The sequence below is a fragment of the Eptesicus fuscus genome, chromosome 15 (assembly GCF_027574615.1).
Source record: "Eptesicus fuscus isolate TK198812 chromosome 15, DD_ASM_mEF_20220401, whole genome shotgun sequence".
NCBI lineage: Eukaryota > Metazoa > Chordata > Mammalia > Chiroptera > Vespertilionidae > Eptesicus > Eptesicus fuscus.
The window spans coordinates 54319755-54345454 of NC_072487.1; the positions used below are offsets into that span (position 1 = coordinate 54319755).

General features: G+C 40.5%; 1 protein-coding gene across 1 annotated transcript in view; it reads left to right on the forward strand.

Moving 5' to 3' along the window:
• Positions 1-25700, forward strand: part of INVS (inversin) — a 126885-nt gene that overhangs the window by 3278 nt on the left and 97907 nt on the right. The window contains 2 exon segments of the mRNA XM_054727480.1: positions 450-579; positions 11871-12037. Coding sequence (XP_054583455.1) covers positions 474-579; positions 11871-12037 — 273 coding nt within the window. The 5' untranslated portion in view covers positions 450-473.

Sequence of the window (25700 nt, forward strand, 5' to 3'; positions counted from 1 at the left end):
TTCTAGGACTAGGGCTGCAGATTTTTTGAATCGTAGTCACAGATTCTAGTAAAGCATCTATACTAATAAAAGGGTAATATGCTAATTAGGGCAGACGTCTTCCGGACATCCATCCGGACAAAGCCACAGCAGCCAGCAGTGGCAGCAGCAGTGGGGTGATGGGGGTGGTGCCTTCTCCTGATCAGCCGGGTCGCCTCCCACAGAGGGAGGCCAGACTGTGGCTTAGGCCCGCTCCCCATGGGGATCAGACCTAAGCTGTCAGTAGGACATCCCCTGAGGGCTCCCAGACTGTGATAGGGGGCAGGCTGGGCTGAGAAACCCCCCACTCCCCAGTGCACGAATTTCTGTGCACTGGGCCTCTAGTATTTATAATATATCTATTTCCAACGAATGAGACAGCTTTTAGAAATGTTTCCTGCGTATGCTCATGGCTTAAATAATTGTTTCAGGTTCCTTCAGTTGCTGAGAAGACTATGAACAGATCAGAGAACTTGTGCTTTACTGGCTCCTCATTAGCATCCCAAGTTCATGCTGCTGCTATTAACGGAGATAAGGGTGCTCTTCACAGGCTCATCATAGGTAAGCAGTCCCTGTAAATACAGAAACTTTAAAAATAACTCTTTGTCCTAAGGAGGTTTGTTAATCTTAGTTTTAATTTGCACTGTACTTACACATTTTAATGAAAACACATTATTATTTACCTTTTGTTCCAGGACTTGAACAATAAATAAATTAAGTCCTGGAACTTAAAAATATGGATTAGAATTAGGTGAAAAGTACTTGAAAAATATCTGTGTATTTGACTTTGAATCTGGATATGTTTGCTAAGGTAATTCATCTTTGTAATAACAGAGATCTAGAATGAGATAGTAAACAATGATCTTTATATTTAATATATTTCAAAGGTACTAACATTTACAAATATTTTAAGTTATGATGATTTAAAATTGATTTAGTGGTCTTCCTATCATTGATTGATTGACACTCATTCAGTGTCCTGCCTAGCATTTGTATAGAGATAGGTCCAATATAGAAGTTCTAGAAAGAGAACAAAGTGAATAGAAGAGGGACAGTATTCAAGGACAAAATGGGTAAGAATTTTTCAAAGTCATAAAACCCACAAATTCACCTGTTCTTAAGTCATTAGCCCTAAAGAAAATAAATTTTAAAAAATGTATATTACTTGTGATCATTTTACACACCAGTGTCTGTGACATCATGATTGACAACTTGGGTTTAAAAATAAAATCCACACTACTTGGACTTTCATACCCATTCTTTCAGAATGTATTTTCATCCTACCTTTCCAGTTTCTCCACGAACTTCTACCCAGGCACCCTAACTCCTGACTAGGCTTTCTGTTCCCCAGTATGCCATGAATTTTATCTTATTTTCCCTGTACATCTGTTCCCTCTCCTCTTTTCTACCTTCTCCTCGCCTTACCCTTTTCTCTACTGAATAATCTCCTACTTATCTTTAAAGACAAAATTATTTTACCACACACTGCGAAGATTTCTCTTCTCTGTTAGGGATGTTATCACCTGATAACTTAGCTACCCCTCATCTTCCTATATTCACAGTTACTCCTGGGAACTTGACATCTTTACTACTTCTGAATCAATCATTCAGACATTCACCATTCAACTAAAACTCTCTTACTTCCAGCTCACTTACTAATAAGAGCAATAGTTTTTCAATGTCATTGAGACTTCCACATTCTTTTTTGTTTTGTTTTGTTTTAATTTAAACTATTAGTTTCCTTCTGTCTTTATGTTCCTCTGTATTCAACCCTGATTCCATGGCCTATTATTAAAATCCTTTTCTTGGAAAAATTATCTTTCCCCCTCACCTCTGTTGCACCTAGCTGCTGTAATCCCAGCTCTGGATGGACCTAATCCATCTACATCTGCCAACTCCTGAACAATTTCACCTTTCTGGGAGACTGGTAGTACCCTAAATTCATGATTACCCTCTTCAAATGGTTACTCGACACTTTCTACTCATAATACCACATTTCTCCATAATAAGGGTTTCATATCTTCTCACTCTACCAAACCTCTGACTGCCAGTTCTCCCTCCCTCCATACTCACCTAATGCTTTATGTTTCCTACAGGAAATGAAGACTTTAAATAGGAACTCTCATCTTTCAGCAAGATATTTACAAATCAACCTACCTCTGCACCCATCATCTTCTCTCTTTCTGCTAAAACAGAGCAAATATCCCTTTGTGTCAAAGGTCACTTCTTTCACACATGCTCTGTGTTCTATCTCTTCCCATCTTCCCATCTGCCCCATTTTAAAAAAATCTTATTACTATATCTTTAACCTTTCCTTCTACTATAATTCTTCCCATCAACTTTAAACATGTCTGTTGTATCCATTATTTAGAAATTCCTTCCCTGTTTTTTCATCCCCCTCTAGGTATTACCATATCTCTCAACTTTCCTTCATAACTGTATCAGTGCCCAGACTAAGCTGCTACACTAATAAACGTGACTTAAACAGTCAGAGAAAGACAAGTATCACATGATCGAACTCATATGTGGAATCTTAAGTAACAAAATAAACTGATGAATGGAATGGATCCAGAGACTCAAAGCATGGAACAGAGTGTGGAATCTCAGAGGGAAGGTGGGGGAGGGTGGGTGGGTGGGAGGTAATCAACCAAAGACCTTGTATGCATATATGCATGACCCATGGACACAGATAATAGGGTGCTGAAGGCCTGGGGGTGGGGGGATGGGGCGAGCTGGAGGGAGGTGAATGGGGGAAAAAGGGGATATATGTAATACTTTCAACAATAAAGAGTTATTTTAAAAAGTAAAAAATAAAAGTGACTTAAATAAGATACAAGTATATTTCATTCTCATAATAGTACAAAGGTAATTGGGCAATCTAAGGTGAGTAGACATTTCTGCTTCACACAATTCCAGGGATGCTGTTCGGGCTTGGCTGTGCCATTCTCAACATGTGCTTCCATCTCTGGGTCAAAGGCAGATAGATTGTAGTCATAGCCCAGCCGGCAGGAAAGCAATTTGTCATGCAGGAGGTGGACTACACTCAGACACAGAGCCACACCTAGGACAGAAGAGACTAAAAAAAGTCTCTGCCTGGATGATGTCATGCCCAGCTAAAACTCAGGGTGCTTAATTCGTGAAAATAAAAATGTGAGAATGTGTATGGAGGCAATTATCACTCCCTCACCAAACCAAGCTTCTCGAGCTGTCTGTACCCATTGTCCCTACTGCTTTACCACTTTGTATTAAAGGAAAACAAAACATATTTTCTTATTTTGAAATTTACATATAGAGCAATACGCAAGACTTTAATGTGCAGTTTAACAAATAAATATAGAGCAAACATCCATGTAACCACTCAAGAGACAGAACATTGGTCCCCAGAAGCCCCGAATACATCCTTCCCTCCCCTTAGAATAATTGTTATCGACTTTTATGGTAATAATTACATTGTAGTTTTACCACCTAAATATAGATCTTAAATACTATAGTTTCATTCTGCTTTTCTGAACTTACTTTTGCTAAATGTTCCATGTTCACTTGTACTGAAAATTGTGTATATAATTTTGTTGTTTTCTTGCTCAAAAACTCTTTAATTGCTTCCCATTGTATTTGGAGTAAAATTTAAAAGTGTGCCTCTACCTTTTCCCCTCTCCAACCTCACCTTTCACCACTCTTATACTAGAAAAACTTGTTTTCTTTTAGTTTCTCAATCCTACCAAGCCCTTTTCCACCTCAGGACTTTTGCCTGAAATTCTGGTCTTCCATCCTCTGTCTAAATCTTAGTCATCTTTCAGATCTCAGCATTCAAGTCGCTTCTTCTAAGAGGCCTGCTGTGAACACCCAATCTCAGTGAGTTGCTCATTGTGTTCTCTCTTGGAACGCTGTAGTTTTGTTTCATAGACCTTGTCTCAGGTTGTAACTGTATATTTATATGTATAACTATGTTTCTCCTCTATAAGCTAGTAGCCTCCATGAGTAAACAGTGTCTGTTTAATTTACCACTACATCCACAAAATTTGGCACAGTACTTGGCACTCGGTAAGCACAACAGAAATATTTGTTAAAGAAATGAAAAAATATTATAATTGTTAAAGAAATGAATAAATATTATATCTTACCTTCTAAGAAGTCTATAATCATCTTGAGGACCACTAAATGTGCATTGAAGTGAATCGAATTGAATTGAGAGGCAGATTACGACTAAATTTCAATGGAAAAAAATTTAAGTCAGAATACCTAAGAGGAAATATCTTATAAAATGGGATTCTTTATTGTTTTAATGAAAAGTATAATTTTGAAAGGAAACAGAGCATGTAGTATTTTATAAAGTAAAAATACTTTTATAGGCTCAGTCATACAAATTAACTAATATGCCATAAAATAAAACTTGAAATATTTCTATAATTTTATAGCCCCTAAGAAAAATCCTTAAAACAAATAAGTTAAGCAAAATGATGTTGTGAAACCAGTATAAAGTTGATAAATTTATTTGTAAATCGGTTCCCTATGTTTTCTATCATCTTGTCTCATTACTGACTTTGAGCTGTAACACTGCTCATCTCTAAGAATTCTGCCATTATGTCTTTTGTGCAAAGCAGTCATACCTTTGCTCTGTGTTATTTCTCAACATTTGTATATTCCTACTAAAATAATAACTGTTTCATCTTAAGTATATAAACTAAATGTATCGTATATATTCTTTTATGTAGCACATGCTTCTTTTTTCTAAACTAGTAACATAGTACTACAGATTATGTTTTCTGTTTTTCTTGAATCTTTGCTCACCAACTGTTCAGTGAATTCATTCACTTTAGCATTTTCTATTTTCCCTTCTCTGTTTCCATGGAGAAGTATGTCAGTGATGTGTTTGCCTCCATGGAAACAGATGAGCATCTCTTTCTACATACACAGCTAATTAAATCGAACACTTTCTCTGCTGCCCAGTATCCCGGAGGAGGGTTGAAGAGGCTTTCCCTGAGACATCATTTTAGTAGCAGTTTTTAGTGTTTAACCTAATACAATGCGTTAATGTTTTAACTTAACTCATTACATCCTAGATTCAGATGAATTAGAGCTCTGTTCTGGGTCCTAAAAGCATAAACATACATAGTAAAATCCTTATGTGCTATGGCTATCATTTATAGATATGGTTATCTCTTAACATCAACTGTAAATAATTTGAATGAATACCAGAGATATAGTTGCTAATAGAATTTAGTACATTCATTTTGATACTGTACAATGTAGTGTAGTAGAAGGGACATGGATTTTAGGGTCAGATAAACCTGAGTTTTGAGTTCTGGCTTTGTCATTTATTAGCTGTATTGCCTTGGCTAAGCCACTTAAATCTTTTTTGGCTTAAGTCTCCTCCTCTGTAAACTATAAGCTATAATACTCTGTTTCTGTGAGAATTAAATTGGATAATGACTGTGAAACATTTGGGTGACTATAATATTACTCTAATATATATTTGATAGTTTCTAAGAGATTAGATCTTAAAAGTTTTCATCATAAGAAAAATAATTGTGACTGTGGGTGGTGATGCAACAAAGAATAATACTGTTTTCTTTGTGAAAACCAAACTAAATCATTTGTAAATGCGCACAGTGTGTCAAGATTAATATTGTCATTGTTGCTAATAGTGTTTGGGGTGGTTGGCAGTGGTTAAGTGACCAGGCAGCAACATTCTGATTCTACCACAATTCCTTCCCCCACCCCACCCCCATGTTCTGAGCCAGTATGAGTCTCTCTGAATCATTTTCTCTCTTAGTTTATGGCATCTCCCAACAGAATAGTTAGGTATGGCAAGGAGCTTCATAAGTGGTAGAATAGTGGCATTATTTCAGGATACTTCTTTTACCCCAACCCTGACCTTAAATGTTAAGGGTCACTAAATATTTTATAAATGCTTCCTTAATACATATGTGTATATCAATATACTTACATGTATATGCATCCATACTAATAATAGTAATAAAATTAGCCAACATTTACAAATGTATGTTATATGTGCCAGGCACTGTATGAAGTGTTATGCAACCATTAACTCATTTAATAGTAAAGCACCACAAAGAGTCTTGGGTACCATTATTGTCCTCATTTTATATGTGAGGAAACTGAGGCATAGAGAGATTAAGTGACTTTTCTAATAAGTAGCAAAAGTAAGATTGAAGCCTGAAAGTCTAATTCCAAAATGCATGCTTTTAAATACTAAACTATGGGGCTATTCCTGCAGACACATGCACATTCATATGTATGAATGCATAGAGAATGAGAGAGACAAGAAAGAAAACCGATTAGGTGTACACCTGATTGATGAACTTAATGGTTAGATTGGATTTTTCTTAACTTTTTTTTTCTTCTACTACAGGCCCTTTGGCAATCTGGTACAGCTTATGGCCCTTCTCAGAACTATGTTTTTAAGAGCTTAAATATAATATATAGGAATCCAAAGAAAATCAGTTATATTTTAACTGATAGTTATCAAAGTACTTTTAAATTATGACATAGCAATAAACCTATAATTACTTTTTATTAACACATTAAATAGCAAGATCTAGTGGCAGATCTAACAACGATGACAATTTCAAAATAGCAATACGTGTAAATGACATATTAAGATACCACAACAATTATAATGAGGTAATATGTAAAAATATTTTATAAAATCTCAAGTGTCCTCAAAATATGTATGTTATTCTCATATGTTAGGACACTGAGATTTAGAAATTAAGAAATGTAGTTGTAGAGCTAATAACTCTAAAGTTGAGAGTCAATCCCAATCTCTTGATTATGAATCCTATTTTCTTTCCACTGTTCTTAGGATGCCTTTAAAACAATAAGCAGATATTTTTTAAATGCCTTCCCAAGATTGATAGTACAACAGATGTGACATTGGGAGTGGCTGAAAGCAGATGAAGTGCATCTCTCATGCCACACAAAGGTAGCATTTCAGAACAAGCAAATAAGATGTCAGTAGAGAATGCTGGATTTACTTGTGTTGGAGAGTATGGCACCATAGCTATGGTGTGGACTGGCACCATAGCTATGGTGTCATTACAAGTGGCAGTCATTCCTCTAACTGCTAGAGCTGGAGCTCTGGCGTCTGCACATCTGAGTCTATTGACCATACAGACTCTTCTGCTCCAAGTAGCCTTTTTTTTTTTTTGACTTTTTTTTTTATTGAGGTATTATATGTGTACATATCTTACCATTACCACCCCCCACCCCACATCCATACATGCCCTCACCCCCCAGAGTTTTGCGTCCATTGTTTATGCTTATACCAAGTAGACTTAAAAATAACTGAGTGCAGTAGAGCAGTGGCTTTCCAGTCATGGTTCAGCTCAGCTTTCTGAGCTATGTGCAGGCTGAGCACATGCAGAATGCCAGCCCAGTTAAGCAAGCACCAAATGGCCATGGATTAGAGGCGCTCTCTCTACAGTTGCCAGAATAAAACAACATAGCACATGAGGCAGCTGCTTTCCGTATTAGCTGTCCCCAACAGCAATGCAAATACAGGTGCCTGTCATCTAGTACATATCAGTTTACATCTCGAGCCCTACGTTTGTACATGTTGTGATTACCAGTCATTTCACTCAAACATCAAAATAAACTATTGTGTAGGCTGGGCAGGTATTGGCTGAATCTTATAATTGAGGAAACTAAGGAAGATGGGAGGTCAGGTATGTAAAGGCACAGGCCTCTCTCAGCCAGGAAGCTCAGAACCTGAAGCGACCCTTGTTACTCAGAAACTAGCCATAAAGTCACCATCCTCCTTAAGCAACTCAAAACAGGACTGAACTGAGGCTGAATGCTGCTTTTTCTCATCATGAAGAGGGGATCTATGCCTTCAGTTTCCTCGAATACACAGATTTTGCCTTATAGCCATAACATATCAAATGGGTGACATAACCTAGGAAAATCTTCTCTGTTGGGAAATATAAATAACCAGTTATACAAAAACAAAGTGTTCCAGGGATTGACGAGAAGGTTGAAGGTTTCCTGTTCATTACAGACTGGGGAAGAGCATAGCAATCGGCCTAATGTTCTGTGTCCTGGTGGTAGAGTTACCTATTAACCCCATGCTGCTGATTTTGCTTTGTCCATGAGAAACTTAACCAGTTAGGTCCATTTATTGCTATATCATAATCCTAACTGTTAGGATTATCCCAGGATGTGATGATTGCCTCCATTTCTCAGCATTTGTACATGTGACCACAGTTCCCGAGTCCCCTCCCTTACCAAAGGGAGAATTGCACTCTAGGGGGAAATTATAAGAATTGCTGACATCTTGCTAATTCTAGGCACTACTATCTGCTTAACATTAACAAGTGAGATGCTGGTAGAGAGAGTCGTTTAATCGTGAAAGACAACTGGAGACTGGCCTTACTCCCACATGTTCTCTGTTAGTGTCATTTTGACTCCAGAAGAGCTCCAAGGAACATGCTCTACCTATAATGCACTTTAGTTTTGTAAATGAGTTTGGGTTTAAATGAGTCCTTATCTTATAAAGGCAATGATAGAATCTTCTGGATTAGATATTGGAGGCCCTTATGCACAAAATAATATCTTGCAGAACTTTACCACTCACAAGACTTATGCACAGGGGCCTCTATGATCCCATATGTTGATCAAATGCAAAACTTGCCTCCGTCTCAAAACCAAAGTTTTGAAAAAGAACACCTGCTTCCTCCGGGAGGCAATCTGAATATATTTGTAAGGCTCTTTGAAATTTCAAGAGCCATGACCTTTCTTGCTTTATTACGAATATACGAGGAAACATAGATTAGCAAAGTGAGTTATCTGAAATGCTAGAAAGTACTTCTGGATTCCAGTAGATCCAAGATGTAAATATATATTGAAATACTTAGAACTAAAACACAGTTTAGTTACAGGCACAAAATAATTCAGAAAGAACTGCTACACCTTCTCTTTCTTCATCTAACATTTTTATTTCCCCAAAGAAGGTATTTCATTTGGTCAGTTCTCCCCCCTCCTCCCACCCCCCATTAGCCGAGTTCATGCCAAAATATCTTCAAAGTAGCTGGCTTTTTTTCCACATTCTCACCAACACTTACTGTTTTTTGATTTATTAATGAGAGCCGTTCTGACAGGGGTGAGGTGGTATCTCATTAGGATTTGATTTGCATTTTTTTCTGATAATTAGTGCTATTGAGCAACTCTTCTTATGTCTATTGGCCATCTTTGGAGAAGTGTCCAGGTTTTCTGCCCAGTTTTTAATTGGATAGTTTGTTTTTCTGGTGTTGGGTTGTCTGAGTTCTTTTGTTAAAAAGTATTTTTTTATTGATTTCAGAGAGGAAGGGAGAGGGAGAGATAGAAACATCAGTGATGAGAGAGAATCATTGATTGGCTGCCTCCTGCATGCCCCCTACTAGGGATGGAGCCGAAACTCAGGCATGTGCCCTTGACTGGAATTGAACCCAGTACCCTACAGTCTGCAGGCTGATGCTCTATCCACTGAGCTAAACCAGCGAAGGCAAGTTGTCAGAGTTCTTTATAAATTTTGCATATTAACCCCTTATTGGATGTATCATTGGCGAATATCCTCTCCCATTCAATAGGTTGTCTTTTTGTTTTGTTGATAGTTTCCTATGATGTGCAAAAGCTTTGTGTAAAGTACATGATTTTGTCAAGTACTTCTATGCTATACATCTGAAATTAATACAGAATAATTCTGAATGTAAACTGTAATTGAAAAATAAAAAAACTAAAGGTAAAATTTCTTAGTTTGCTTGTCAGAAAAAAAAAAAAGTAACCAGCTTCCCTTTTTCTCAACTCCCATGATATTGCCCTCAGTTAGTATATACATACCTGATCATTATCTGTGATGAAAGTAGCAGCATTTTTTCACTTCAAGTGCATAGCAGGAACCATGGCATCTTTCGTTGTTGTTCTTGTCAAATAAAGTTTATTGAATTGTAATGCAGTGAATATTATAAACTTCACCCTTGTACAATTATTTAATTTTAACAAATATATAGTCATGTAATCACCACCACTATCAAGATATAGAACAGTTCCATCATACCCCCAAATTCCTGTATGTCCCTGTATAACCAATACCTCCCCACATCTCAGCCCTGGTAACCAACACTGCTCTGTTTTCTGTCCCTATAGTTTTGCATATTCCAGAATTCCATATAAGTGAATCAAACAATAGGTATCCTTCAAGGCTGAGTTTTTTACTGGATGCATTTGAGAATTTTTTCCCATCTTGTTGAGTGGATCAGTAGTACATTTGTTTTTATTGTTGAGCAGTATCCCATTGTGTGGATGTGCTACAGTTTCTTTTGTCATTCTTTAGGTCAGTTGAGATGTTTCTAGTTTTTAACAATTATAAATGGAGCTTCCATAAATATCCACATACAGGTTTTTATGTGAACACGTTTTCATGCTTCTGTTTTCCCTGAGTAAACACCTAGAAGAGAGATTATTGTGTCAGGCTGTAACCCAGTAACTAAGTTAATAAGAAACTGACAGTTTCCCATAGGTTTTTCTGGTTTGATTCTGGTTAGTTTCATACATGAGCTGCCCAGAAGTTGTCCACAACTTCATGCACCTATTTAAATAATTGCTTTTTCGGAAGGGGCGGGTGGGTGGGGAGGAATGGGAGATATCTGTAATATTATCAACAATAAAAAAAATATTTTTTAAAAAGAATTGTTTTCTTCAGCTTTCTCCTCTCCACAACATTCCCCCACTCTCTAGTTGGGAAGGGGTAAGATACCGCCTCATTGCCATCCTTTGCTTAATTTGGGGCACAGTGGTTCATAGGGCTTCTCCCCACAGTCTCTGCAGAGGAAAGAATTGCAGTTTCTTTTGTTGTACTGTATGAGCTTTGTGTAGAGCATGTACAGCCAAAAGGGTTCAGTGCTACATGGCTACCCACTTCCCAGTCTTTTGACTGGAGAGAGTAGGCATCTTGAGGAATTTTGTGTCTGTGGCTATTAGTGTTCTGGTGGGCTACTTTAGCACCCAGGCTGACTATATATGGGGGGGGGGGGTGGAGAAAGACTCATGGACACAGACAACAGTATGGTGATTGCTAGAGGGAAGGGGAGCTAGAAGAGGGTAAAGGGGATAAATGGTGATGGAAGGAGACTTGAGTTTGAGTGGTAAACACACAATACAATATACAGATGATGTATTATGGAATTGTATACTTGAAGCCTATATAATTTTTTTAACCAATGTCACTCCAATAAATTCAATAAAAAATAAATAAAGATAAAAAACAAAACCTTCAAGGGAACTCACTATCAGGTTGTTCCTGGAGTTTCATAGTTCTCTAACCAGGCTCTCTTCTTTTCTCCATCGTTCATATGTATTTCCTGGGGAGCTTAGTTGTAAATAGCAGGAGGATCAGGGTAGAATGCACATGCATCGTATTGTCTAAAACGGAAAGCCAACCAGGATTCATTTTTTTATCTCTCAAAAACATACCACATTGCCTTGTGTATGGTCTGCACAGAGTAAATATTTGTTGACAAAAGAAAGGAGTGAGGGAGGAAAATAAGTAGTTTCATATCTCAAAATGTTAATTTAGCGTAACATAGTAGTTAAGAATATGGCCTTTGGAGTCAACAGTCATTTTGAATTTTAGCTCCAACACCTACTCTCAGTGTCATGTAAACAACTTACTTTACTTCTCTGAGTCTCAGTTTCCTATAATATGGGGATGGTAATATCTATCTCATAGGGTCAGTGAAAATGAGAAAATATATTTAATGCATTTAGCACAGTACTTGGTAAACAGTAAATGTACTTCCTAGTCATATTAGTAATAACAACAATTATAAAATATCAACATATGTTCTTACACTCAGGAAATGCTGCCCTTAAAGACAAAGAGGATCAATTTGGGAGAACACCACTTATGTACTGTGTGCTGGCTGACAGACTGGACTGTGCAGATACGCTCCTGAAGGCAGGAGCAGACGTTAATAAAACGGACCATAGCCAAAGAACAGCCCTCCATCTTGCAGCTCAAAAGGTGAGACATAAAATCACTTTGAAGTGTAAGCCTTTTGTGTGGTAGTTGTTACTTGGTTCATGGAACTATACAGTGGACAGATGATAAAGAAATCACAAGTATATGACTCTTAGTTTCATACGTTTTCTTGTAAAACTGCAGAGTAAAGCACAGATAACCATCAGTGGCTACTTTCATTCATCTAAGTTCCTTGAATAATAGAATTCGTTTTATGATCTAAGGTTAAGTCAGGGAAAAGAAATCAAAATTATATGTACAATATGATTAAACTATGTTACAAATTACTTTATGCATGGGAAAAAGCAAAGGGAAAAAGAAACAACATCCCACAAAGATGTTAATAGTGGTTGGGTTTAAATATTGGGAATATTAGGCATTCTTTGTACTTTTCACTGTTTAACATTTTTTTTCTGTGATGAGTATTACTTTTACAATAAAAATATGTAGTCTCGCCCTAACCGGTTTGGTTCAGTGGATAGAGTGGATAGAGGATCGGCCTGCGGACTGAAGGGTCCAGATTCAATTCCAGTCAAGGGCATGTATCTTGATTTTAGGCTCAATCCCCAGTAGGTGATGTGCAGGAGGCAGCTGATTGGTGTTCTTCTCTCAACAATGTTTCTGACTCTCTATCCCTCTCTGTAAAATCAATAAAAATATATATTTTTTAAAAATGTATTTTCCCTTAAAATAAGTGGTATTTAGGGGACATAAAAGAAAATTACTTTCTGAATATATTTTCAACTTTTGAAAAATCTAAAACTATATTGCCAGTTTAAATGATTTCAAGTTTTTAAAGGCATTGTCATGAGCTCAGATTTTTGGAATTACACATATCAAAAAAATAAAATGGGAAGTTTCAAATTTATTCAAAGATTTATTTATTGGAAAACTATTTTCCCACCAAAAATTTTTGGTCTATAAAATGTATTTCTAGTGCCTGGTATTTTTCTTTTTGTTATCTTAGACTTGTGTATTTTTTTGTGTAAAAAGCAATGAAAATTAGTTAGATCCAGCAGAAACTATTAGAGTTATTTCCCATTTTAAAATGTGAACAGACATAGCATTTTTATTGAGGGGTTAGAAAAATGCCTTTTCATTAGTTGAATTCATAAAAGGAGACTGACATTAAGAAGTACTATGAATATGCTGGTTGTATGTTAGGTCTGTCAGGTTATTTCTAAAGTTATTGCTCTCTATGGCTGAATCCTGAGGCCACTGTGAATTTGCTGGTATTTTTCCAACTCAGTTGAGTGATTTTAAGGTTTTTCAAATCCTCTATGGCTTTTTTATATATCTAGTAGATCACATGTAGATATTCGATGTGTATATAAAGCTGAATTTCAACCAACTTTATTACTAAGACCACCCTATTCTGGAACATTCATATTTGATGTTCTTCCTTTCCACATTTCAGAAGTGTCAGTGCCTGTCCACTCCTGAGAGCACTAGTTTTCCATTTCCAGATCACTCCAACACCACAGTAACTTTAACCAGCTGTGATGCCACGTAACTTATGTAGTGGACAAAAGAGGGAACGGCTAACTCATTCTAGGAGAGAAAGTCCAGTGTTTGTATCATCATATAAAACCACTAACTCGTGCTGAAACCGGTTTGGCTCAGTGGATAGAGCGTCGGCCTCCGGACTGTAAGGTCCCAGGTTCGATTCCGGTCAAGGGCATGTACCTTGGTTGCGGGCACATCCCCAGTAGAGGGTGTGCAGGAGGCAGCTGATCGATGTTTCTCTCTCATCGATGTTTCTGACTCTCTGTCCCTCTCTCTTCCTCTCTGTAAAAAATCAATAAAATATATTTAAAAACAAACAAACAAACAAACAAACGGCTAACTCGTTCTAGGAGAGAAAGTCCAGAGTTTGTATCATCATGGAAATAGTGTTCATGGACTGAACAGGAAATGCTCTGACCGTCCTCCTCCTTGGTGTGTGTCTTACTGTATAAAGTTGCTATGAATGAGAAAGTTAAATATATGCTAATTTTAAAATGCAGATGTTTTGCATTTGATTTCTACCAAGAGTTGAAATGTTGAGAGATGATTAAAAATAAAGTGTCTTCCATTATTAAAAAACAAAACAGTTATTGCTCTCAAATTTGCTTTTCAGTATAGTAATTTTGTAAAAATCTCTCTAATTTTTAATCCACTTTTAATTACAGCTTGGGTACTTACAACCTTTCACCTAGGCTTGTCAGCTGTTAAAGTTATTCATCCATTTAACTTTTTTTTCATAAGGTAAACATTTTAGATTGGGAATAGTCCCAATATTAAGAATTTGATAGATTTTTTTTTATTGTGATTCATTTAGGTTTAAAACTCAACTTCAAAAATGAAGGTTGGAGGAACCTAACTTAGTATCAGTAGGTCATGTGGGAAAATGAGGATTTAAGTTGATGATCCAACAGTAAGACATTTTTGTGGAGGTATTATAGGAGAAAGGTTGAGAGAAGGGGAGTGCACAGCCAGGCATGCTAGCTTAGCTGTAAGTCTCTTCACAAGATGCAGTTTTCTTTTGCTTTTTGTTTCTTTATTTTTATGTGATTTTTTAATGTCAAGGAATAAATAGAACTATGGTTTACATGTTGCAATTTACAGAGCTTACTTCATAAATAACAAGTTTCACGTTTTTCCAACTCTTTCATATTTATGCATATCCCCATCTCTGTGTTACAGTTTGTTTTTCCTTGTTTGCCAAAAGCAGTACTATATCTTTAGGCTATCCTAGCATTAGTAGAATTTCCAGAATAAGGGTGGTAATAATTCTTTAGTACTCTGTCCAGATCATACTTGAGTATTGCGTTTGATTATGTGCTTCATAGAAAAACACCATTATTAAAAAATTAAAGTTTGTATGCATCAGGCAGGAACAAGATGGTGAAGGGGCTAGAAATAATTTTCAAAGAATAGTTGTAGATGATATATGTTCTAGGTCTTTAGCACACCTTGCCTGTGAGCAGACACAAGCACTAATTCTCTTTAGAGAAAATATCTTCACTTTAAACTTCTAGGATTCCCTCATGTTAAAATAGATGAAATATGATCTCACAGTGAAACACATGGGAAAGCAATCTACCATGAATGAGAGCAAAAATGATAAACAGATTTATTCCATCAAAAACATTAGCTTTTGTCGTCATTAAAAGCACAGTCCTATATACTAAAAGGCTAATAATGCAAATTGTCCCCTCAGGAGTTTGACTGACCGGGAGTTTGACCACTCACTATGACATGCACTGACCACCAAGGGGTAGCACAGAACAAAGGAAGGCCCTGATCGGCCCTGATCGCTGGCCAGGCCTAGAGACCCAACCCATGCACCATGCCTCTAGTATAAAATAATCGTTGATGGTTATTTTAAAAGAAGATATCTATAATAATAAAAGCATAATATGCTAATTAGACTGGATGTCCTTCCGGACAACCTTCCAGACAAAGCCAGGCTTGCGAGGGAAACCCGGTTCCCAGGTGCCTGCCAACAGCTGGAGGGAAGCCCAGGTCCCAGGTGCCAGAGGAAAGCCGGTGCTGGCAGCCGGGGGAAGGAAGGCCTACTCTTGCACGAATTTCGTGCATCGGGCCTCTAGTGAAGTTATAAAAGAAGAAATCAGAAAAATTGAGCAACCAATAAGGAACTTTCATAACTAGGCCTAAGTTCTAACTGTGACCACTTATTTTAGAATAACACATCTGCCAAAAACATCTCTAAAAACTGAACAGAATTTATACAGTACATTATTTGAAGGCATTGAGGACAATCGACATAGGCAGGATCTAAGAAAATGTGACCATCAGAGAAGGGGAACATGTGAAATTAGCTCCACATTCATCCTGCCTTTTACCTTTAAGGCATTTTCCAAATTGGAATGCAAAAGAATACAACTCTAGCAGGAAACTGTAATCTTAGTAGGTTGATAAACCCATATAGAGTTTGGAGTTAGCAGTGGCTGGAACTTGAAGGGCAAATCCTGGAGAGAAGGGAACTGCAGAGAAGGAACCCAAAACTCTGGGTACAGATCCCTCACCCATCATTAGCAGATTCCTAAACTGTGCTTTTAGAGGGTAAGACTCTCAAAACCCATCAGTAAACAATATCTGGGAGGCTAGAGCTAAGCAGAGATTGTTTTAAAATCTGCCCATATTTTCTTTCCTATTTCAAGTCTTTTATTATATAACAAATAGATTTTTGTGTAGGGATCCATCCATTCTCATTTTAAAACATACAAATAACTAATTTTCTCAGGACAACCTCGCTCATTAATTTTCAGCCATTTAGTATCTGATGTGGGCGTGTGCCAGGCTTTTGTACTATGTACTCCTATGCTATTTTTTAATTTATTACATTTTTTAAATGAAGGGTCCTGACTACTAGGGAGCCACTTAGGAAGAAGAGGGTGGAGGTACATAGAAAGCTGTGTAGAAAGGAGGAGTTGGATTCAAGAGATATATTGGCGGAGGTAGAACTGTTCCTTCAGTAAGTAGTTACCAAATGTCTACTCTGTAGTCATGACTATCCACCTAGAGAGATTATAAAGAAATGAGTTAGATAGATCTGCTATAACTAATAATGTCAGTACCAATCCCTATTAAACTTCATTTCTCTTTGTTTAGTAGACCTCTCTGATATATCAGATGTCAAATATTCTTTTCAAAAGGCCTATCCACTTAATTCTGTTTACTGTGAACTCAGAAGTGTGCCATTTATGTAATCATCAATATTCATGTATTTGTGCATGCATTCATTCAACATGTTAAAACTGTTACTGTGTAACAGGTACTGCACTAGGCCTTGGAACACAAAGGTGAAAGACATGATTCCTGCTCTTAAGTTGTTTACAAAAATCATGGATAAAGATAAAAGTGATAATTAAAGCTGGTCTGTCTACTTTAGAGTACCTAAGTATTTTATAAAATTTCAATAGCCATTACACGTAAATAATCATTGTTATTATTTTTGACCTGAAGAGCAACCATTCTCCTGTTATTTTTTTAGTTTTTGCTTTTTGTGTGATAGTGGACTATATTATGCTATCTTTCTGTAGACTGGTTAGTAGGAAAAACTCATGTTCCCATAGCGTTTTGTTCATGTCTCTATCAGAGCCCATTATCTTGTACTGTAATTATTTCTTACTCGTCTCTTTCCCACTAGATTAGAGCTCCAGGCAAGAACCTTGCTTTATTTATTTTTTAATCCCCCAGAATCTGACTCAGTGTCTGACATGTCTTGGTTGAATGAATGAACATATATTACATTACTTATATAGAAAGTCATTATTAATACAAATGCTAGACATTTTGTTTATTAGAAACATGTATCCACTTTCAAAATACATATATGGGAAAAACTTATTGAACTGTGGTGATTGGCTTAGTTATTTTGACATACTCACTTTTTTGAAAACAAATTGCTATTAGTCCAAGCAGCTAAGGAAATGGTGCCCATGAGAATAAAATTAATCTCAATATACTCAACATCTGTACCTAATTTGTTTTTCATTTAGTACCCTCAGTTTAATCCAAGAAAGCAATCAGTCATACGTTTTCTGAGTTTCTAACAAAAGACATCTGATGGTTAGAAATGTTTGCTCCAGGGACACTACTATTTCTCTGACTTCCACAAATACATTTGTTTGTTAATAAGGATAAAAAAGCATTAGCAGCCTTACTAAATATCCATAGTTACACATTTTTAATCTTCCAGAAGGTTATTAATTTGGCTTTAAGAAGAATAAGACTACCCACTTTGAAAAATTATATCATGTTATACTCAAAAATTAAATAAGCTTAAGGTTATGGTTGTGTTGTCATTTATTTCTTTTTAAAATCACAAACAGAATTCTCCATTCATCAATGAAAACTGAATATTAATTTTTATCTTTCAAAATATGTTATTTCTATATTAATTTACAAAATGTAAAGAAGAGTAGAATACCTCTGAAACTTTTTAGGAAAACTTAATACAGTATTAGATTTCCTTATTTTGCGCACACTCACACTTACCACATATACACCAAACAATCCACTCCCTGGGCCACAACTCTATATTCTCATATTCCCTCTCAGTACATACTAGGTGTACCAGTTAATAATGCGGATTTTTTTCAATAGATGGAGTTACACATATGTTGATATATATGTGATTTGATATGTATGCTATTTTGTTGTATTGACAGCAAGCTTCAAAACTTCATATGACAAATTTTCTGAAGGTATTAACATCAGATATTTTTATGCTTAAAAATGTTGAATTTTGTGCCAAAAAAAGAGCATTTGCGGGAAATTTTAATTCATTACTTTATTTTGAAGAAAAAGTTATCGTATACTTCGGGAAGTTTATGGTGAACATGCTCCATCTCAAGATACTTGTGAACACAGGTTTAAACGCTTTAAAAGTGATGATTTCAATGTGAAAGACAAAGAATGTCCAGGTCAACCGAAAAAGTTTGAAGACCAACAATTACAAGCATTATTGGATGAAGATGCATGTCAAACTCAAAAACAACTTGCTGAAAGATTAAACATTGCTCAGCAAACAATTTCCAATCGTTTACAAGCAATGGGAAAGATTTTAAAGGAAGGAAAATGGGTGCCACATCAACTGAATGAAGGACAACTGGAAAACCAAAAAGTCATCAGTAAAATGTTGCTTCAATGGCACGAAAGAAAGTCTTTTTTGCATCGAATTGTGACTGGCGATGAAAAGTGGATTTATTTTGAGAATCCCAAATGCACAAAATCATGGGTTAATCCAGGTCAACCATCAACATCGACTGCAAGGCCAGATCGCTTCAGAAAGAACACAGTGCTCTGCAGAGTTTGGTAGGATCAGGAAGGTGTGGTGTATTATGAGCTTCTAAACCAGGCCAAGTGAAACCGTTAATACTGATTGCTACCGACAACAATAATCAATTTGAACCACGCTTTGATCATGAAATGACCAGAATGGGCCAGAAGACATGGCAAAGTAATTTTTTTTCATCATACACTTCAAAACCAGTTAAAGACACGTTAAAAGATCTTGCCTGGGAAGTATTAACCTACCCGCTATATTCACCAGACCTTGCTCCTTCAGACTACCACTTGTTCTGATTGATGGCACATGCACTTTCTTTTTTTTTTTTTTTTTTTTTTATATATATATATATTTTTAAATTTATTATTATTATTATTATTATTTTTTTAATTTCTTATTGATTAAGGTGTCACATATTTGTCCTCATCCCCCCATTCCCATCCCCCCCCCTCCCCACGCATGCCCCAACCCCCTGTTGAACTTAACCGTTGGATAGGCTCATATGCATGCACACAAGTCCTTTGGTTGAACTCTCCCCCTCCCCCCACCCTCCCCTATCCTCCCTCTGAGGCCCGATAGTCCGATCGATGCCTCCTTGCTTCTGGTTCTGTTCTTGTTCCTCAGTCTATGTTGTTCATCATTTCCCCTAGATGAGCGAGATCATATGTCACTAGATATATACTTATGAGAACTGAATGTGAGACGAGCAATAATAGTTATGCTGACAGGCAGATGGATCAGTCTGTAGTGAGTTTCTTTCTGGACCAACAGTTCTTTTGAGACCCAATTTCAATGTCCACCAGTTGCTTATGTGTACATGTCAGCACTGACCCCTCAGCTCTGGATGGTGGACAAATGGTGGTAACGGAGGTCCGACTCCCTCTGGTTTGGTCTCGGCCGGACCCAGGGGCACGGCTTCACCCGGACTAAGGGGCACGTGGCCTCACCCGGATCTAGGGACACATGGTCTCACCCGGACCCAGGGACGCTTGGGCTCTCCCAGACCCAGGGGCACGTGGCCTCATCCGGGCCTAGGTGTACGAGGCCTCACCCGGATCCAGGGACACATGGTCTCGCCTGGACCCAGGGGTGCGTGGCCTCTCTCACACCCAGGGGCACGTGGCCTCGCCTGGACCTAGGTGCACGAGGCCTCACCCGGATCCAGGGACACATGGTCTCACCCGGACCCAGGGACGCTTGGCCTCCCCCAGATCCAGGGGCACGTGTCCTCACCCGGGCCTAGGTGCATGAGGCCTCACCCGGATCCAGGGACATATGGTCTCACCCGGACCCAGGGACGCTTGGCCTCTCCCAGACCAGGGGCACGTGGCCTCACCCGGGCCTAGGTGCACGAGGCCTCACCCGGATCCAGGGACACATGGTCTCACCCGGACCCAGGGACGCTTGGCCTCTCCCAGCCCCAGGGGCACGTGGCCTCACCTGGGCCTAGGTGTACGAGGCCTCACCCGGATCCAGGGACACATGGTCTCGCCCGGACCCAGGGGTGCGTGGCCTCTCTCAGACCCAGGGGCACGTGGCCTCACCTGGACCTAGGTGCACGAGGCCTCACCCGGATCCAGGGACACATGGTCTCACCCGGACCCAGGGACGCTTGGCCTCCCCCAGACCCAGGGGCACGTGTCCTCACCCGGGCCTAGGTGCATGAGGCCTCACCCGGATCCAGGGACATATGGTCTCACCCGGACCCAGGGACGCTTGGTCTCTTCCAGCCCCAGGGGCACGTGGCCTCACCCGCGCCTAGGTGCACGAGGCCTCACTCGGATCCAGGGACACATGGTCTCGCCCGGACCCAGGGACGCTTGGCCTCTCCCAGACCCAGAGGCACGTGGCTTCACCCGGGCCTAGGTGCACGAGGCCTCACCCGGATCCAGGGACACATGGTCTCACCCAAACCCAGGGACGCTTGGCCTCACCCGGGCACGGGACCCAGCGTCATCCGGGTCCAAGGGCACTTGGCCTCACCCGGACCCGGAATCTGGCCTCACCTGGAGCCAGGGGCTCGTGGCCCCACCCAGACCCAGGGACGCTTGGCCTCTCCCAGCCCCAGGGGCACGTGGCCTCACCCGGGCCTAGGTGCATGAGGCCTCACCCGGATCCAGGGACACATGGTCTCACCCGGACCCAGGGACGCTTGGCCTCTCCCAGACCCAGGGGCACGTGGCCTCACCCGGGCCTAGGTGCACGAGGCCTCACCCGGATCCAGGGACACATGGTCTCACCCGGATCCAGGGACGCCTGGCCTCTCCCAGACCCAGGGCACGTGGCCTCACCCGGGCCTAGGTGCACGAGGCCTCACTCGGATCCAGGGACACATGGTCTCACCCGGACCCAGGGGTGCGTGGCCTCTCCCAGGCCCAGGGACACGTGGCCTCACCTGGACCTAGGTGCACGAGGCCTCCCCCGGATCCAGGGGCACTTGGCCTCACCCGGACCCGGAATCCGGCCTCACCTGGAGCCAGGGGCACGTGGCCCCACCCAGACCCAGGGACGCGCAACCCCGCCCGCACCCGGGTCCCAGCGGGGCCCCGTCCTCCTGATCCCAATTCCCGCCGGTCAACCCCCCCCAGCAACCCCCCCGGCCATCCTGCCAGAGTTCCAGGACGGCTGCCGCAGAACTCGTCGGGCGGCTGCTCGGCGAAGTTCCGGTGCGCCCGGTGCGTGGCGGCGGGCCGGCCCGGCATCACCGCGCCGGCTCCTGGGTCCGCAGCGGCGGCCGGTCGCCGAGCATGCGCACCCGGCCGCCCCCGGGGCACCGAGATTCCTGAAGGACTCGGAGGCCAGCAAGCGCGGAGTCACCCACCCCACGTCTCACAGGGGCCCGTCAGTCCGTGCTCGGCAGCAAGTGGAGCCGCCCCCTCAGCCAGAGACCGCCGGGCGGACCGCGCCGAGCACGCTCCAGGTCGCCCCTGCGTCGCCCAAGCCGCAGTTCCCAAAGTGTGGTCCTTGGGTCATCTGCATCAGCATCATCCCGCATACCCCTCTTATTCTAGCTGCAGAGCATCCACTCAGCCAGCCCTACGGTGGTTTTGGGTGGTGTCTGCTCCGCTCTCCCGTCGCAGCCTCAAAGTTGTTGTTGCAGGCAACATCCAGGCCTCCGCCCTATGTCTCCATCCCGGTCCTCCCTTGTATAGTTAAGTCTTGATTGTTGCTGGTGCCACCGGGAGGGCTCTCTTTGTCTATAAAGGAAGAGTTGCTGTGCAGGAGACACTCCTATGGGCCGGGTCTTGGTGCAGCAAGGCTTTGGCGTTCACTGAATCTGCCTGTTGGATGTGTCCCTTATGCGCGTGGTTGAAGTCTGGTGTCATTTCCCACAGACCACCAGATGCCCTCGTTTCTGGGCCCCCAATGGGGCGTAGATCAGCCACTGCCTTAGGCACTCAGCAGGGATTACAGCAAGAACTGTAGTTTCCTCCTTCTGTCTGAGTGGCCCTGGAGCAGTCTGACTAGAACAGCAGTTTATCTGGTCCGCTGCCAGAGGGCAGGCCACCCACATGCATAAGCCGTTGCTTGGAGCGTAGGTGCGCCTGCAAGACTTGCGGGGCGGGTCTTCAAAACGTGCGGGGCGGGTCCCAGGGCGGGGCGGGTCCCAGGGCGGGGCGGGGTCTTAGGGCGCCAACAGGCCATGGTGCGGTGAGGCACAATGGCTGCGAGTCTGCTCCTTCTGCCTTCCAAGTTTCTAAGTCCCCTCGTTCCGCGCTCTAGCGCAGCAAACACTGATTGCTGGGCGCACCTCCACAAGAATCCCGCCTCTCCCCGCAGGCATCTGGGTCTCCCACGGGTCCCCAGAAGCTGGATTTCAGGGTGATGGAGAGCTAATCTCCCCTAGGTTTGGAACAAAAGCCCCTTTCCCCCGCCACCAGCCCGAGCCATGCGCCTCCGCACCTTGTCCCCTCCGATTTCGCTGGTTTCCTCTTCCCTCTTAGCTGTAAATCTCTCCTGTAGTTCTGGGCTGCAGACGCTCCGTCCTCCAGTCGCGCCCCTGAAATCGCTGCGCGCGGCCCAGCCGTCCTCTTGATTCTCCTCCGTCAAAATGGCTAGAGGACTTGAATGTAAGATGAGAACTCTTAAGAATCCTCCTAATCGGTGTTGGCGGCGTCCGGGGCCCCGAGGATCTCAGTGCGCAGCTCGGCCAGGTTGGTGGTGCGGGTGAGCCCCTCCTGCAGAAAGATGGTCTCTTTCTTCACCGAGAGCCGCTGCGCGGAGTCCGCGGCCGCCGCCACAGCAGCCGCGGCCCCCACGAGCCCATGGCCCCGGCTGCGGTAATGACTGAGGGGAGCAGCTGCCCGGTCTGGGGAGACGCGAGCAGCCGTCGCCACCCTCAGCAGTCCATGTTTCAGTTGTATTTCCGAAACTGCCATGTGAGGCAACAGATCAGCCTTTCACCTCCGCCGCCATCTTTTCTCTCTCCAGGGACTGAATCTCGGCACATGCACTTTCTGAGCAGCACTTCAAAACATACGAAGTGGAAAATTGGGTCTCTGAATGATTTGCCTCAAAACAAGAAAAGTTCTATTGGGACAGTATCCACAAATTACCTGAAAGATGGGGAAATATGTAGCTAGCGATGGACATTATTTTGAATAAAGCACTTTCGATGTTTCTCTTCAAATTATAGTGTTTTCTTTGATTACAAAATCCGTCATTATTAACCACCGGTACACCTAGTATACCCCTTTACCATAACTACTTACCTACCACCGTTAATCATTTCCGTTATCTATATTTCACCCCTACTAAGGCTATTTGAGGGAAGAGACCATGTCTTACTTGATTTTATAGTTCCAGTCTTAGCACAGCTCCTGCCACTTAATAACCAGTAAATGATTATTTAATTAATACATGAATGAGGGGATGAATCAATCAGTCAATAAATGTGAACATCAGATAAATTATGAATGGTATGTATGGTCTTTAAAACTTGAAGTTTAAATTAATCATTATATTTATTCCTTTTCATTGTCTACTCCATCCTCTTACAATTTTATAAGTAGGATTTTATAAGACTGTGAGCTTTCCTCAATAAATATCACTCTTGTATGACTCAATTTCTTCATCTATAAAATGGGATAATACTTTTTCCTATCTGCTATGTAGGAAAGATAAGTTCTTAGATATAATGTTTTTTGCTTGATGGGGAAATATACTCTCTAAGAGTGTAAGTTACCAATATTATTGCTACTAATCATACTGCAACTGGTGTGAACATCACATTACCCTTTAAGAATCAGTAGGTGCCTTCAGGATCTTCTGGTCCAGTTCATCATTGGAGGAGCAGGTTGAGTCACTTCTCAATAAATTATTCTCCTTTCAGTTCTCAATAAATTATTCATCAGTCTTTTTGCATGTGCCTGAATGCACTTTGTTCTGTTTTTAAAATTATTTTAGACTTACAGATAAGAAAAGAAAATAATATAAAAAATACTGAGGTACCTAATTCCCAGAAGAGAGAAAACTGAATTTTAAAAATTTCTTCTTCTGACTTTTTGAAATGAAATGAAACAAACTTCCAAAATCCCATTCCCCTTTTTTACTGTCTCTTCAGCATATCTTAATTATTGTGGTTTTAATTCATGTGTGTGTGTGTGTATATATATATATATATATATATATATATATATATATATATGAAAATACTGTTTTACATGCTTAAAATCTTTATATAATGGTAATATACTGTGTGTCACTCCCAACTTGCTTTTTTACTTAATATTATGTTTTTGCGATTTACCATATTCACAAAAAATTATATCCAAATGTCTAAAAGACACATGAAAAGGTGTTCAATAATTATTAATTAGGGAAATACAAATTAAAGTTACAATGAGATACCACTACATAGCCATTGGAATGTATAAAATGAAAAAGTCTGCCGAAACTGGTTTGGCTCAGTGGATAGAGCGTCGGCCTGCGAACTGAAGGGTCCCAGGTTCGATTCAGGTCAAGGGCATGTACCTTGGTTGCGGGCATGTACCTTGGTTGCGGGCACATCCCCAGTAGGGGGTGTGCAGGAGGCGGCTGATCGATGTTTCTCTCATCGATGTTTCTAACTCTCTATCCCTCTCTCTTCCTCTCTGTAAAAAATCAATAAAATATATATTTAAAAAAATAAAAAAAAAGAAAAAGTCTGACAGGACCAGTTGATGGTAAGGACATGGAACAAATATTTGGTGGAAATGTAAATTGGTGCATGCATTCTAGAAAACTATGTCTATAAAATCTAAACATACACACACACTATATCACTGCAATTCACACCCCCAACCCCAGTAATACCTAAGAGAATAAGTGTTTCTTTTCACCAAAAGACATGCATGAGAATGTACATGATAGCTTTATTTATAATAGAAAATATTTTTAATAGTATAGAAAGAAAACCCAATACCTATCAAGAGGAAAATGGGTAAACCGTGGTGTATTCACTCCTACAATGGAATACTACACAATAAAAAAAAATGACCTACTGATAAATTCAACCACATGAATGAATTTCCTAGACATCATTTTAAGTGACAGAAGTCATGCTGTTTATATACATTTCAGAAACAGGCAAAACTATATGATGATTCGGATCCGTCGTTACTTTGGGATAGGTACTGACTGAAAGGGGACATGAGGAAGCATTCAGGAGTGCTGGAAATGATCTATGTCTTGATCTGCATGTTGATTATATAAAAATTCTCAATCGCTGTACTTAAGAATGATGTGCTATATTGTCTATCTGTTATACCTCAATAAAAAATTATTACAAAAAAATGGTAAGAGCCTGGCCAGTGTGGGTCAGTGCTTGAGCATTGGCCTATGAACAAGGAGGTCACTGGTTTGATTCCCAGTCAGGGCACATGGGTT